Source organism: Scophthalmus maximus, chromosome 3 (assembly GCF_022379125.1).
Source record: "Scophthalmus maximus strain ysfricsl-2021 chromosome 3, ASM2237912v1, whole genome shotgun sequence".
Taxonomy (NCBI): Eukaryota; Metazoa; Chordata; class Actinopteri; order Pleuronectiformes; family Scophthalmidae; genus Scophthalmus; species Scophthalmus maximus.
In genome coordinates, this window is record NC_061517.1 from 12,032,362 (window position 1) to 12,047,500 (window position 15,139).

The 15,139-nt window shown below is 46.5% G+C and overlaps 1 protein-coding gene across 3 annotated transcripts in view; it reads right to left on the minus strand.

Moving 5' to 3' along the window:
- Positions 1–1,995: 1,995 nt before the first annotated feature.
- rarga (retinoic acid receptor gamma a) overlaps positions 1,996–15,139 on the minus strand; it is a 54,304-nt gene continuing 41,160 nt past the window's right edge. For all 3 annotated transcript variants that reach the window (XM_047330667.1, XM_035643945.2, XM_035643947.2), the window contains 7 exons: positions 7,910–8,058; positions 7,394–7,535; positions 6,214–6,377; positions 5,697–5,873; positions 5,181–5,385; positions 4,877–5,035; positions 1,996–4,693 (listed from right to left, as the gene is read on the minus strand). In XM_047330667.1, coding sequence (XP_047186623.1) covers positions 4,323–4,693; positions 4,877–5,035; positions 5,181–5,385; positions 5,697–5,873; positions 6,214–6,377; positions 7,394–7,535; positions 7,910–8,058 — 1,367 coding nt within the window. In that variant the 3' untranslated portion in view covers positions 1,996–4,322. The remainder of the gene's footprint in view (positions 4,694–4,876; positions 5,036–5,180; positions 5,386–5,696; positions 5,874–6,213; positions 6,378–7,393; positions 7,536–7,909; positions 8,059–15,139) is intronic.

The following is a 15,139-nucleotide window of genomic DNA, read 5'->3' on the forward strand; positions in this document are numbered from 1 at the left end:
CCTCTCTGTCTTGTATATAGCTTCAGGTCCACCCAGTTTTTTGTTTTTTTTTATCACATCAAACCTAGGCCACATGCATCTCCACTCCCCTTTGCCTTTTTCACACCCTGAGCCCAGGCTCTTCCTCCCTGACTGTTGCCAGGAGCACTTAGATTCACTGAGCTTAATCCTCCCGATCGCTCTCTGAGGAGCACCCGACTCCACCGCTCCATCATCTCTCCTGTGTGTTTGCAGAGGCACCGATGCAGTTTGCTCATGTTGAGATTCTTTTTCTGGGTTTAAATATTCAAATGGGTTCCATTGGTATGCTGCAGTCATGACCCATTTTTATGGATTCTCTACTAGTTTTTGTGAATAATTGATGTCCCGTGGCTGCAAGAATATTACATGGGAGATTCTCTTCTCTTTTCTATTTTTTTTTACCCTTTATTAATTCATTGTACGGTTATTCGATTTTTTCCAGGGGCCTTTCTCCATTTCAAGTGAAGTCTTCCCAGCTCATGTAATTAGTTAATCAAATATCACTGATGTGAAAGGATGAGTTGCCTATATACAGAAATCTTTCCTGGCTCCTTTAAATCCCCCCGAGCACACCCAAACCCTCCCATGGGTTCCCATGGCAACACCTTCCAAGGGCTCACTATATGAGCCTGTTTGATTGTTCCTTGTAAAATAGTGTATAATGTATGGACCTTATTTTAATTCCTGTCTGGTGTTATTGATCTGTCTTTAATGATATTTAATGAAAGCAATCATATAATTGATAGAATCTCATCATGTTTATCACCCTCCTCTGATTCTCTCTCTCTCTCTCTGTCGATCTATTAATAAAATCAAAGTGGGGCATTAGTATCCCACACTGGTACACTGAAAAAAGACAGATGTTTACGTTCAATAGACGTTTACTAAGAGGGCTCCCGCTGTTTGTCAGGATATCCAGAGTTGCTGATTATATCAGTGACAGCGACGTATCTTCGGTATTAGTTTTAAAACAACAAATATGAGGGTTTCTGTGGTTTGCACAACTACGTTCTGGTTTTTGAGATATTATATTATATACATAAATTTGATGACTTGCAGTTGCATTTCAGGCCCAGACGTCCTTTCATATATCACAGATCCTTACCAAAACATTTTTTAAGTTTTGGATGAAAGACGCACTCTTGTACAAAATCAGTCCAACAAAATCTGAGATCATGTTGGACCGTCTACTGACTGCATGGCTGGAAGCATCGTTTTCGTTTTCTCTTGTCAGCCTGTAATATGGACATGACCAATATCCAGGGCAGCAACTATCAATTCTTTTCATTGGTGATTGATATGATGATTACGTTTCAATGAATCAATTACTTTAATCTGTGAAATATTAAAACAACAACTTCACAGAACCAAAAGTAATGATCAAAAATATTTGCACTTGACTGAACCAATCAATCTTATATGAAAATAGTTCAACTAACCAATTCATTGAACGATCCCTTCATCTCTATTATGATATATTTTTTAGATACATTGATCTGCACTTTGTACATTTTTGTGTTAACATACTTTGGTGTTTCTCAGGTACAGTCAACAAATACATCATAATAGACAGATTTGCTTTTCTTTTAAACTTCTGGACCACTCTATCTGTGAAAGAAAAGTACAGGAAAGAGCATCACCTGCTCTCCTCTAACTACAGAGAGAACAAATTATAGGAACAGACCTTTATCTGATGTCCTTGTTCAGCAGGAGTGTATGATTTATTAGCCTCTGCACCCACAGCTCCCCATGACCCGTCAGACCCTCCTGTCATCCTCCATGCAGGGTGGGCACTGCTGCATGCAGTACACCCTGCAGTCATGGCGCAAGAGCTCCCTCTAATGACGAATCCCGGTATCGTACGGTCATATACACCCAAAGTTCACTCCTAACTATTATTCTTGTAGGAGGGACGATCCCCGATCATCTCAGACATTTTGGCACGAGGGAAAATTGGAAGAAACAAAAGTCCAGTAATCTCACAAAAGTAGTTTATTGTGCCTCTTACTGTTTATATGGCTTTTCTTTGTATGACAAGAGTTGACATAAACAGAGGGTAGACAACACCTTGGCCATGTTGACAAAAAAAAAAAAAAGCGACAATCTCAATAACCCGCCTGCATTGCCACCATTGATATCTTGACAGCAGCGTCAGCAGAGGGAAAGGTTGAGGTCATCACACAGGAGTTTGTTTGTTTTTCGTGTGACAGCACCATGCCAAGGACATTCACCCATGACTGAAAACGTGTTACAGCATTCACACACGGAAGCACGCACGCGCACACATACACAACTCTAAATGAGGAAACCTGCCCATATTTTCTGAAGATGGGACCTCTCATCGCTACAGAGAGACCGTTCATATTGCTTCAAAGAGAGAACCAAAGAAATATAAAAACAAACCTCTGTTCTGTATCTCGGCCGATCTCTAATATCAGCTGATCGCCCGCTGAGACATTTTGGCAACAAAGAAATGATACACGAGAACACACAGTCCTCCACAGCTCCTTTAAAGAGGAGTAAGGGTATACACAAGAAGACAAGATGATATAATGGCTTTTGGGATGAGAAGGTAGTTTTCGCTGCATGGATGCCAGAGCGAGCACAGGCGGGGCAGTGACGATGACGACGACGAAGATGACTTGTCCTTCCCCTGTGGCAGAGTCAGACTGGCATCCATGCTGGTTTTTTTTCAAGACTTGTCACCTTCTATGTACACGCAGAGGGGTCGAGCTGATCATAACGGAGTCAAGAATACACACATAAATATTGCCTGTTTGTAGCGTGCCTGACAGCAGCTAGGGTTTGGTCCTTACTGAAAAGCCCTGAGTCTGATTCCAAAATGTCTTCCATTAGGATTCCTGCTCTCTATACTTGCATATGTCATTGATCATCGTGTTGATGCATAATGTTGCTAGTGTGTGTGGATGTTTTTTCGTTTTTTTTTTCACATGCTGGGTGAGTATTTGGCTACTGACGTCACTGGGGAGTGCTCTAGCGTTGATTGTATTTTTAATATGTCGCCTGTCCTCATTTTGGACATGCTAACGGAGACATCAGCTCACCGACAGTGACTCTACTCTCAACAGAGGATCACCAAAGTGCTACATATATGGTCAAGTGTAAATCTCTGTCCGGGCGCTCGATGCCGGGGCGGACACCTGCTACAGCTGAGTGTAGAGTGAGCCGAGTGTGTTTGTATTCGTCAAATGCTTTCGGAGTGTGAATACTGTGCGGGATATCGAAGGTGTTTTTGTATTAGTGCATGTGTAAGTGAGCGCTCTGCTGTGAGGATCACTGGATCGTGGCTGGAGTCCCTGCCAGTAGTCGCACTCATGCCCCAAAGATGACTTGTCCTAACTTTGGCACAAAGACACTTACTTTCGGTATCGACAGCGTTTTGTTGGCTGCAACAAGAGCAAACTAGAATAATGCCAATTCCCTGATAACAGAAACTGATTGAGTTACTGCAACATAACAATAGTTCTCTGGGTTGATTATCATTGACATCCACAGTGAGCCAGAGCGCCCCCCCCCTCCCCCCAAAAAAGCCCCAGCTAACAAGCATATGCAGCTGATAAGGAAGACCCAGCCAGTTCTGATTACCCTTCTTTCCCTCTGAATATCTTCTCAGGAAAGCTCTTCAAAGAAAAAAAAAACTTGTCTTAAAGGATTCATATATAAAACCAGAATAACAAATAAAGACAAAATATAATGGTATATAGATATGTATGGACTTATTCATAAATTGAAAACAAAAAGAAAAACTGAAAACATACTCAAAAGCAATAACCACAAAGAACAAAACAAAAGATTAGCATACGCGATTTGGTTTTGCCCTGTACTCTTGTTTTTCTTTTGAGAAATGTGCTTGTTGTAATCCATCGGAATCAACCGCTCAGTTCGGATGTCTGGTTTGGCCGTTCCCCTGTTCGGAAATATCAACAAAAATAGCGAGGGGGAAAAAAAAAAGAAGAGACATTTCGCTTTCTCAAAGAGGTTGTGTTCTTTTTGTCACGTTTACTTCCCTCTTGGCCGTGCCAGGAGTTCATATGGTCTACTGTCATCTCTCCTTTACTCTATTTTCTCTGTAGTTCACTCGTCATGGACCATGTGGCCTGAGTTATAAGTGTCTGTACACATAAGGCTCTGCTGTGCTCCACTGAGGAGCACACAATGATGTGCAGTAAAGAGAGAGACGGGGGAGGGGGAGGCCAGCATTTTTTCTTGAGGTGGGAGAGTGAGTGAGGTTGTGCTGTATGTGTGTGTGCGTGTGTGTGTGTGTGTATGAAATTCTCTCTTCACTGTGCCCTCCCAAAGAGGCCTTTCCTCGACCCATCTATGGCATCCAGAGCCCCCCAGGACTCCCCGTCACTGTCCGAGCCCCTGTCTCGCTCTTCATCTCCCACGTCGTCGTCCTCGTCCTCGTCCTCCTCCTCCGGTGACGGCTCGCTGCCGTTCTCTGTGGCCCAGCTGTCGTCCTCATCCTCCACTTCCTGTTTCAAGACCAGAGCCGGTGGCGCTGGAGGCGGCGGTGGCGGCGGCGGAGGTGGCGGGCTGTCGCTGCTCTCCGTTTGGTCGTCGAAAGCTTCCGGATTCTCGAGCATCTCCCTGATCAGAGGAGGCATGGGCCCCGGGATCTCCATTTTCAGAGTGATGGCTCTCTCCGCACCTGGAAAAGGAAAACGTGGTGATAGTAGATAATTAGTATGTCATGTTTTAAAAAACAACAAAAGACTGAACTTATTTGAAATTCACATTGTGATTCTGTAGGTTTGTTAAAAAAGCTGCAATCAGGCCTTTTACTAAATTTGAAAAGACTTTGCTCCTTTAGAATCACTCTCCTCATACTCACCCTTGGTGCTGATGCCCCTGAGGTCAGTGATCTTCATCAGCATGCGGGGGAACATGTGGGGCTTGTTGGGCCGCCGGCGGCGAGCGTAGATCTTCAGAGCCTCAAGAAGTGGCTCTTGCAGCTTATCCACTTTTTGCGGCTCTTCTAGATCCATACGGTCTGATGAGGAAGCAGAAAACACATAATATAGTCTACAATTCATTAGAAGTTTTATTATTGATTGACATCAATCAATTATTGTTATTTACAATAACTCTTTTATGTGTCTTCAAATCATCTCATCACTGTGTACACACTGCAGTACCTCCACAGATGAGGCAGATGGCGCTGAGGAGGCCAGTTTCTGTGTCATCCATCTCCAGGGGTAGAAGCTGGCCGGCGAAGGCGAACACCAGGTCTGTGAGTGGTCCGAAGCCAGCGTTGTGCATCTGAGTGCGGTTCAGAGTCAGGCCATCTGAGAAGGTCATGGTGTCCTGTTCTGGTGTGTAGCGTGTGCAGATCCTCAGCATCTATGAGCAAAAGACGTTGGAGAAGATCGTAGGCAGTGAGTAAAATATGCCGCACAGGTGATGTAACAAGGGTTTCATACAGCACCGAACTGTCTGCAAGGTGTCTCTCTAAAAACTATTCTGAAACCCAACAACTCAGTGTTATCTTGACAAACCTTCCTACACTACCACTTTTCACCACTGGATGCCAGCGTTACTTCATCTCAAAATGAACTGAGGGTTCTTCTTTTCCTCCAGTCATTTATTTATCAAAGTGAGTGAAGAGGACAAAAGGGAAGAGAGAGAAAAAAACAAAACAATGGCTTCTTCACCAGTATGTCCAGGCAGGCCGACTTCAGCAGAGTGATCTGGTCGGCGATGGTGAGGGTGGTGAAACCTGGCAGCCGCTTGGCAAATTCCACGATCTTGATGATGCATTTGGTGGAGAGCTCACTGAACTTGTCCCACAGGCCCAGATCCAGCTGGACACGGTGGTCTGAGCTGGAGTTCTGCAAAAACACCCACGGTTCAGCGTGCTTCAACAGAGGTGGTGTGCAACCCTGTTTGCGTCAAGGCAAGCGTGTCCGGGCCTCGCACCACATTTACATTTTACATCAATCAAGGCAAAAAAAAATCCATTTACATGTTACATCAATCACTCGGAGGCCACACAGATGGCTTAATGGGGAACTGAATTAGTTAGGCAACCACTCTGTTGGGAAAGCTACGGTGAATTTACGCCTTTGCATGCAATTCAGGAGGAGCCCTCAGTGACGGCGTAGCTTGGAGAAGGTTGCCACACACAGTATGAGTGAACAGCAGTGTTGTGTGTGTGTGGGCGTGACTTACGGTGGTGTATTTGCCCAACTGGCAAAGTGACGGGAAGGTTTCTTGGTGAGCTTTGCTGACTTTATTGACCAACTCCTCCAACTCCCCACTTAGCTCATAGCTCTCGGGAAGCACCACCTCCTCCTTCACATCCTTCTTCTTCTTGTTTCTGTCATTACGCACCGCTGTGGGAAGAAAAACAAGAACACAAAGCCATCAACAGAGAGATTCGCCACCATTTCATGCAAAAATCCTTTTCTCGTGCAATGTCAGTGGCGAAATAGGGGGGTGTTCCTCTTCTCTATCTGTGATCACATGTAAAAACATCCGCAGCACTCATGCTCAGTGTCTTTCAGCACTGTCAAGGACATCTCGCTCGCTGGTGGAAACCAGAACTCAGAGGCAACTAAGGTTGCTCTTAACAGTTTGAACATATTTCCTTTAGCAGAGCACGGACGCTGGCTATCTCTTTCTTATCACCCGCTCTCTTCCTTGTCCATCTCTCTGTCCACTTGACCGGTGCACACAAGCCAGTCCTCCACTCTCTCCTCTCTGCCTCCTCTCCCTCCTCCTCCCATACTTTCCTTCCTCTCAGGATATCCAGTAATAGCAGAGGCACAATGTGATCCCGGTCTTAACACACATCCCACACAAACATTACACCCACATACATGTCCCACGGGTTCTGTGACGGGCAAGAAACTGCCACTTAGACACACCCGTTCCACACACAATGTCAGAATAAAAGGGGCACATTTTTGGATCCTTGATTTGTGAAATCTTCGTCGAACCCTAAAATCTTGTTTTCTGCTCAGTTGTCTCCATGAATGAAAGCTGTGTCTGTGCCGGCCAGAGGGACAAGGTCTCGTAGTGAAACAGGAAGGCAGAAGCATTTCGTGAAATGATTAGTCATATGATTGGGACAGTGCCCAGCCTCGCCCTGATCACCACCCCTGGTATTTCTCATCATCTGCTTCTGTCTCTCGGCTGCATAGTTTCTCAGAGTCTCTGACTCACATTAATAGATCAATAGATTCACACCGTGTGAGTCAAATCAGATCTTTCATTTGGTGGTCAAATCCACATCATATCTGAGCCTAGTGAAATCTAAACCTCAACAGTGACCTTGTGCATGTCTGTGTGTGAGTGTGTAGGGGGTTGGATTTCCAAGTTTTTTAAAAACGGCTCCTGGAGGCCTCACCTTCCTTGGACATGCCGACCTCGAAGCATTTCTGCAGCCTGCAGTACTGGCAGCGGTTGCGTGTGACCTTGTTAATCTGACAGTTCTTGTCTCGGTGGCAGGTGTACACCATGTTCTTCTGGATACTGCGGCGGAAGAAGCCCTGGAGCATCAGGAAGCAAGAGACAAAAGGGGAGAGGGCAAGAGAGAGAGAGATTGTGTATTATAGTGGAGTCATAAAAATCAAGGATGTGCCATTTAACTGTTTGTCTTTCATACTCGCCCTCCTTTCATCTCTGTCGTCTCACTTGAATTCAGAACAGAGAAGTTAAACAATGAAGCTTTTTAATCTCTTCCTTTCTGCCTTTTTTTTCTTTCTTTGTAGAAATTTAACTTTTAACTCTATAATCTCACGTGTATTAAAGTCGTAGCTAAAGGCTCTCCTCATCCAGATGCAAAGGCATCAAATTCTCGCAACCCAGTATTTTTTGTGGATGTGTGGAATACAGACAAAAGGCTCCGGCAGGTTGTTCTCACCTTGCAGCCCTCACAGGAGCTGACCCCGTAGTGGTACCCTGAGGACTTGTCCTGGCACACAAAGCAGGGCTTGTAGACACGAGGTGGGGGAGGTGGAGACGGAGAACTGGGTACCATCTCCTCAGAGCTGGTGCTCTGGGTCTCCACGGCTGTGGAAAAAAAACAAAAAAACAGACAGCAGAGCACATGAGCACATGATTTGTCACAAATCCTACAGCCACTGCTCAGTCTTCAAATGTCACGTGTGCACTCGTCAGTGCACGTAGCAGATGTGGGTCAAACACGCAACGACAGCTGACAGCATTTCCTGCATTTCTGCATTTAATTTTAAGGAGGCCAGTAAGAGACGCTTAATGACGGTAATGTTCCGAAGGTAGACGTGTAACCTGGAGGTGGCTAAAGATACAGTATCACTTCTTTTTGGGTTGTTTCTCCCAAAGTTGATAAGAGCTCAAAAGAGGAAGTGAGAATGAGCTAAAGGCCACATTTGATATATTTCCAGGGACTAATTACCACCCTCGGGTGCAGCACTCAGGTACTGAGTGTCTGGGGTTGGTTTGAGTGAACTGAGAGAAACAAGTGGGAGGATGACTGTCTGACAGCGGAGACAATGAATTTTTACAGCAGTAACCAAGAGTGCCACTGACTGACAGCTTCTCTGATAAGGCCAGGTAACAGAGTGAGCTGTTGCAGCCCAGTGACAAATCTGGCTCTTCCTCATTCCACAGAGTGACAACAGCCCACGATGACATCTCGCACGCAAAGAGCAGACACATGCCAAACACACACACACACACACACACACACACACACACACATCCGTGCAAAGCCGGTGTAAAGTTTACTACTTTTCAAACTAGAACACAGCTGACATCAGCGCTATACATGAGGTCGCACACTTGCTCAGGCACATTAAAAGTGGAACCTATATAGGCTCCTTTTGCAAGTTCAAGTGTGCAGCGTATGGATTCCATACTTCCGCAGAGAAACTGCTGCTGCACACACACACAGGACCAGACCCTGGTCACACATGTTCGCCTGCACAAGCTCACGGACACACATGTTGTCCCCCCCCTCCCTTACCTAACAACACTTCTTTCAACTTTCACCCTTGGTCACCCTCAAACTGCCCCCCCCCCCGATAGAAACCTCTGCATCCCACTACCCCCTGACACACAAACCCTATTTTTCTCTTGTTTCCTGGCCCTAAATTCCTCAGTGCAGCCCTGCCAGGTTTTAATAGAGGCCTAGGCTCGTAAGGCAGCCTATAAAGGCGGTCCCATGGCTGGACTGGAGGCCCCAGCCCGGCTGGCCTACACTTTATTGGGACTCGGTCACCTTGGGCAGCTATTCACACCACCAGCTGTAGCGCCCGGCCCGTAAAAAAAAAGCCAATCATAAAATAAAAAACCGGGAGGCTCTAAAAATCTAACTTTTACTGCCCCCGCCTCCCCCCAGCACCTTCAATGGAAAGCACAGAGGGCTAGCCTAAACTTAACCTACAACCTCCCCTCCTCCTCTCTCTCACACCCAAGGCTGAAGCAAAAAACACCAGCATGGCTTTTTACAAGAGAGGGGAGACTTCAAAAAGAAGGGGGGGAAAGGGGGGCATAAAAAGAGGAATTTGATAAGAAAAAGAGAAAGGGGCAGAAGGGGGAAAGGGGGAAGAGAGGACACAGTTGCTCCTTAGTGCAAGTCTTGTTCAAGACCAAGTTGATCATTACTACCACTTCTGCTACAGCTGCTGTGACGGGCCAGCTACTACCTTATTAATGATGGTAACAGAAATACAGTATGTCAGACAGTTTTCATTTGTTGCCTGCTGCTCAAACATCTGTTCTTCATATGCTATTTTATATTTGACTATTCGGAATCCACATTCAAATTTGTCCTTTGAAAGCCTTTCGCTGCTGGAGGCAGAGATTTTTTCCATTACTTTTAGGAGCCATCCCGGTGCCAAATGTGCAAATCAATCGAAAACCTGCAGTTACGCCTGCTGAATGTTTCTACAGCAGTTCTCGTATCTCCTTGGCCAGAATGCAGCAAAGCCGCAGGGTCAGTGGGAGAGCAGAAACCCTCTGAACGTGCCATGAACCTCTGTGTTTATGCAATAATAACAGCAGCAAATGAGGCTCCAGACTACGCGCTGACAACCCTTTAGAAAGGGACAAACCATATGCGGCGTCAAGTAACGAACACTGACTGACATCGTCTAAATGGAGAAAGAGAGCGGGCCAAAAAAAAAAAAAAAACAGCGAGAGAGAAAATACATCAGGCTCCATCAACACGTTGAACCTGGTCGCTGCCGGAGAACATGACTCCTGTAACCGCCTCCAAGATTTTGCCTCTTTCAGCCCACTCCATCCAAATCCCCCACACCACTTACCCCAGGGCGCCACAGTGAGAGAGCCCATTCAGGCAGCCGCCCTGAGCCCCTTTCCCCAGTCTCCTCAACTCAGCTCATCACTGTTTAGAAAACAAAGCCCCGTGAAATGAGAGGCCCTCCTTATCAGTGCTCTGAGGCCCGGGGCACCATTTGCATGACAATCCGCTGGCCAAGGACTGTGAGCTGATGACGGACGGTTGAGATGAGAGGAGCGGGATAGGTGGGTGGCTGCTGTTGTTGGGGGAGGAGGAGAGGACGGGAGAAGCAAGAAGGAGGGATAGTTGAGTTATCAGTGGCCACTGTTCCTTTCCTGCTAAGTATCAGTTTACTCCCTAATCCCTTCGCTCAATGCTCTCTGTGCACAAGTGGCCCAGCTGCACTTACCAGGCCTAATCTCCTGGTCACATACACACACAGAAGGACACTATCCAGTGGCAACAAACTACACATACGCACACACACACATGGAGGACGATATTCACGAGTTTCAAACTAGCGAACCCCCCGTTACACTAAAGTGCTTCAGCCTGAGCTGGATGTGCAGCACATCCTTCTGCACAACCTCATTAGACGTGAAATGTAACTGCACATGACAGAAATAGCCGTACAGCAGAAGGTGACTTCAACTAGGTCAATTGCATTAAATTTCTGGGTTAAGTCAAATGGGCCAATCAATGTCCCTTTAGGTTCCAGAGATACGATCAGAGAGAGAGACACAAGAGACAATGGGAAGAGCATTTGTGCGCAAGCGAACGCATGACTGTATGCGGCTCGTGTTGTGTGTTGCAACAACGCACTCTCTTTTAAGTGAGCAGCATATGACATACTGGCAGGGTAACAAGTATTCTTTCACAATAGGCCTGCAGATTTTGTCTACGTGACTTGTTGGTGCGATCGGATCTTCAGTGGGACACTGTTCCCAGTCTTGGCTGTTTTATGTGTGAGGACAGCATATGTGTACAGTGAGCAAGTGGCACGGGCACATTTGTAGGTGATTATTTCTGTGTTAATGTCATTCATGTGCATGTGACTCTAGCCAGCCACTCCCTACAAGCCTCTATTTGATTTTCAAATGCAGGATGTACCGGTGTGGCAGTGAGCTGCGGTGTTCTCCCTTAAAATATTCTCCCGTGTCTGTTTGTGCTTGGGTCATTGTGCTCATGATTTTTTTCTTCTTTCTGTTCGTGTTTAAACTGCAGGCACGGGCATGTGGGGGCCTTTGTCTCCACCTCCACCTTCATTGAACAGCCTGCAAAAGCTTGCGTGTTCTTGTCGAATGCACTGAGCAGTAAAAGAGTGTGCGAGACTTGGAAGCGGCGTGTGAGACAGGGGCACACAGTGGGGCTCACTGTGAAAAGAGGGGTGGGCACTGGGCAGACAGTAGCGGCAGAAGGGGAGCAGATTGAGAGAGGATGGTGAACAGTGGGCTGGAAGACTTGCTGGCACACTAGGAGGGGCCTTTGAAGGGTGCCCTTGGCCCCTCTACCCCATAGCAGAGGCTACAGCACCACGGGGGGAACTGACTGAGTGACCATCAGCACACCAAAAGGTTTCCGCGAAGAACTGGGATTCGCGAAAGAGGAAAAGAAAGTACCACACCCTTGTCAGTCATGCCAGTATGTTTCACTCTCTCTTCCTCTCTGCCCACGTCTTCCTGCCATCTCTCTGAGGCTTCTGCTGCAAGGTTCCACACAACAGGGTGGTTTCCTTCCTCTTCTCACAGTACCAGTCTTTCCGGAGGATCTCCGTCACCGCTTTCGTGGCCACCCCTCCATCTCCCTCACTGCTGTACCTTTCCCACAGGTTCAAATAATACCTGAGCTCCTTTGCTGCACACAGTTGAGTCACCTGCAAGCTTTTTAAGTGGGAGGTCTATCGAGTCTCTATTGTGTGAGTTACCCAAGCACTCACAATGTAACCTGCCCCACAATTGAGATAGAATTGAGTGTGTGTGTGTGTGTGTGTGTTGACAGGGAGAGGAGTGGGGGGGGGGGGGGGGGGGGGGGGGGGGGGGGGGGGGGGGGGCGCTTTCATTAAAGGTGCTGAGCAGCAGCAACGCCTTTCAACGGCTGTCAGAAAGCTCATTACCTGGGCTCCGACAGACACACACACTCAGTCACATGCCTGCAAAGGGGCCCCACTACGCTGTTTTTGAAACAATGTCTATGCAAAAACTGGGCTGGTGAGGAGAGGAGTGTAAACACAAGGGCCAGAAACCACACACACACACACACACACACACACACACACACACACACACACACACGAACAACAATTGTGAATGTGTACAATGCACACGTATGGTCTGAGGCAAGACGCTACTGGAAAAACTTCATTGAGTGACTCAGTGTGACACAAACATATACGTTACACTCCTTAATCCATTGCTCCCCCAAAGACAGCACACAAGCAGAGCGGAGCAGGAAAGGCAGCAGGTGGGATAAGCCCGTATCCTCAGGGCACATTTTAAAAAGTGGAATTACCCTTGCAGTCTGGTCGCACTCTCAAAACACCCTTTCTTCTTTACAGCACCTCATAAAGGGCCTTTTGATATTTTCTTGATGGAGTCAGCCAAGTGAACATTTGGCAGCAAGCACACCCCCCCCTTTCCTGCACCACAAAAGCCTGTCAAGAAACACACAAGTTGGCTTCAAACAGACAAACTTGTCTGCTTGCTGCCAGAAGAAAAAAAGGTCCCTTTAAACGTCCTTGTGCCAGACATAAGGAAGGAGGTATTAAAAAGTAAGTGGCCTTTACGGCTAATGCAGGAAAAAGCAGACAGTCAAGTGCAGATCTGTGGAAAAAATGTGCCCACCCATCCCCGCGGTGAGCCCCAGCTGACTCTTCATCTGCCCACCAGAAGATAGTGAGAGGAACACAGCTCTCCTTCAGTGACTGGAGAGTGAACCCAAACCTGGCAATCCGGAGCAGGCCCGGGCCATTGATCATGTCAAGAAGACAGGACGACTCACGGGCAGGCGAGGAAGCAGACGGACGGTGGAGATAGGGGGACAGGCGAGGTGAGGAGAGAGGAGAGGAGAGTCATCGAGGGGAATCTTTGAGTCTTTGATCCTCGGGGTTGTTTCTCATCCTCCCAGACTTCCTCTCACCATCTGTAGCCCTGGCTCTCACCTGTCTGTCTCTGGCAAGGCCACTAGCGCTCGTTCAATTGCTATTGCTTCCTCCCCACAACAATAGAAACCTACAAAAAGTAGAAGTAGCCTGGCCGTGGCTGCGGCCTGGCTCCGTCAGAGGAAGCCTGGGGAAAGGAGGATAATGTAAACAACAACAGTAGTATTCACTCCAGCTCGTTGGGGAAGCACTGCAGACCACAGCGTGCGAGCGCAAAGCTCCTGTTGGAAGGAGCAAGCACACCCACAATTAGTAGAACGCAATTTCATTACAACTGATTTTGTCCTGGCTGAGTGAGTTATTTTTTTTTCTCCAACTCACAGAACAGCCGGAGTCCAAATTTGCATTCGTAGCTCAGGCAGCACTTTGAGGGGGTGAAAAAGCCAAGACATGAACTTGAGGGTGAGATAGATCAACAGTAAGAGAGCAGCAACAAATGACTGTGGCAGGCAGCCCCCTTACACTGGCACAAACACTCGTCAGTCTCGCGGTCATATCAGATGTGGAAGTCATTCTGAGAAACTTCTGCCTAGAGTGTTTCAGTGAAGAAATGATCCATATCAGAGTTTTTCACTATTGCTTGACAACCAACTGCCACCCGGTTGACAACACCGCGTCTGACCACTGATCACTGACGAGATATTCAGATCGGGGCCCTGTAGCGATTAAGTGACGTAATTTCCTTCTTCGCCTTCCGCTCGATTTGGTGTAAGTTCAATGCAAGATTAGTACGTGGAACTGATGTCACATTTCGACATTTAACTGTTGCCTTTCAGAGAGTGAAATGCATAACTGATAAATTAAGCAATGCCCATTCAGGCAGTTCCCATAACAGCAGTGTACCCTGAACTCATTCAGCATTCCTGAACGAGGCATAAATCATCCCGCGCAGCCCCTAACTCCTTTGCTGGATCGCTTCCTGTCTAACTGGCTGTCTGGCTGGCTGGCTGCGTTTCTCTCAATGTTTTCTGGCAAATGTGAGGTGCAAAAGCAGACAGTGGAGCAAGAGCTGATAAATCCAGGCCTACTGACAGGATGACTACAGCCGGCTCTCATTCAGTCAGAGGTCATGTTGCAATGAAGACATCCACATATTCACTAGATTTTAGCCACTGAAGAACGTGTGCTTTTTTTTCTTCTACTCATGTGTCCATGAATGTCATTGTCTGCTCACCAGTGCACTTTTTGTGTCATATCCAAAGCAGGATATCAACTGCAGGGGCCCAACTGAAACAGTGAGTATATATATATATATATATATATATATATATATTTATTTATTTATTTTCTTCCCTGCAGTAACGCGATTTTTTGTTAAAATAGACGTGATGATAAAGCAGATTTAGAAACCGACAGCTCTTCCTAGCCATGTTTACACTTAAGCTGGTTTATGAGAGGGATTTTACATGTGTGCATGTCAAAAGTTCAGTGCAGGGAATTAATCACTGTGACAGCGATGCAGTGGGCTGAAAGGAAAGCTCATTACACTCAAACTGTGCATCCCTGTATCCAAAGTAAATATCAAAATATGACTAAAGCACATCTGTACAGTAAACTATATAAAATTTCAGAAATGTGCCATAGAAGAAAGAAACCTGTATGGTCTGTATTGACAAAAAAAACTAATACTGATCATCTGTGTAATTATTTCAAGATGGGAACCGATTTTCCTGTTTCGTGCTTAAATCTGATCTCCATGTACTGTAAACACA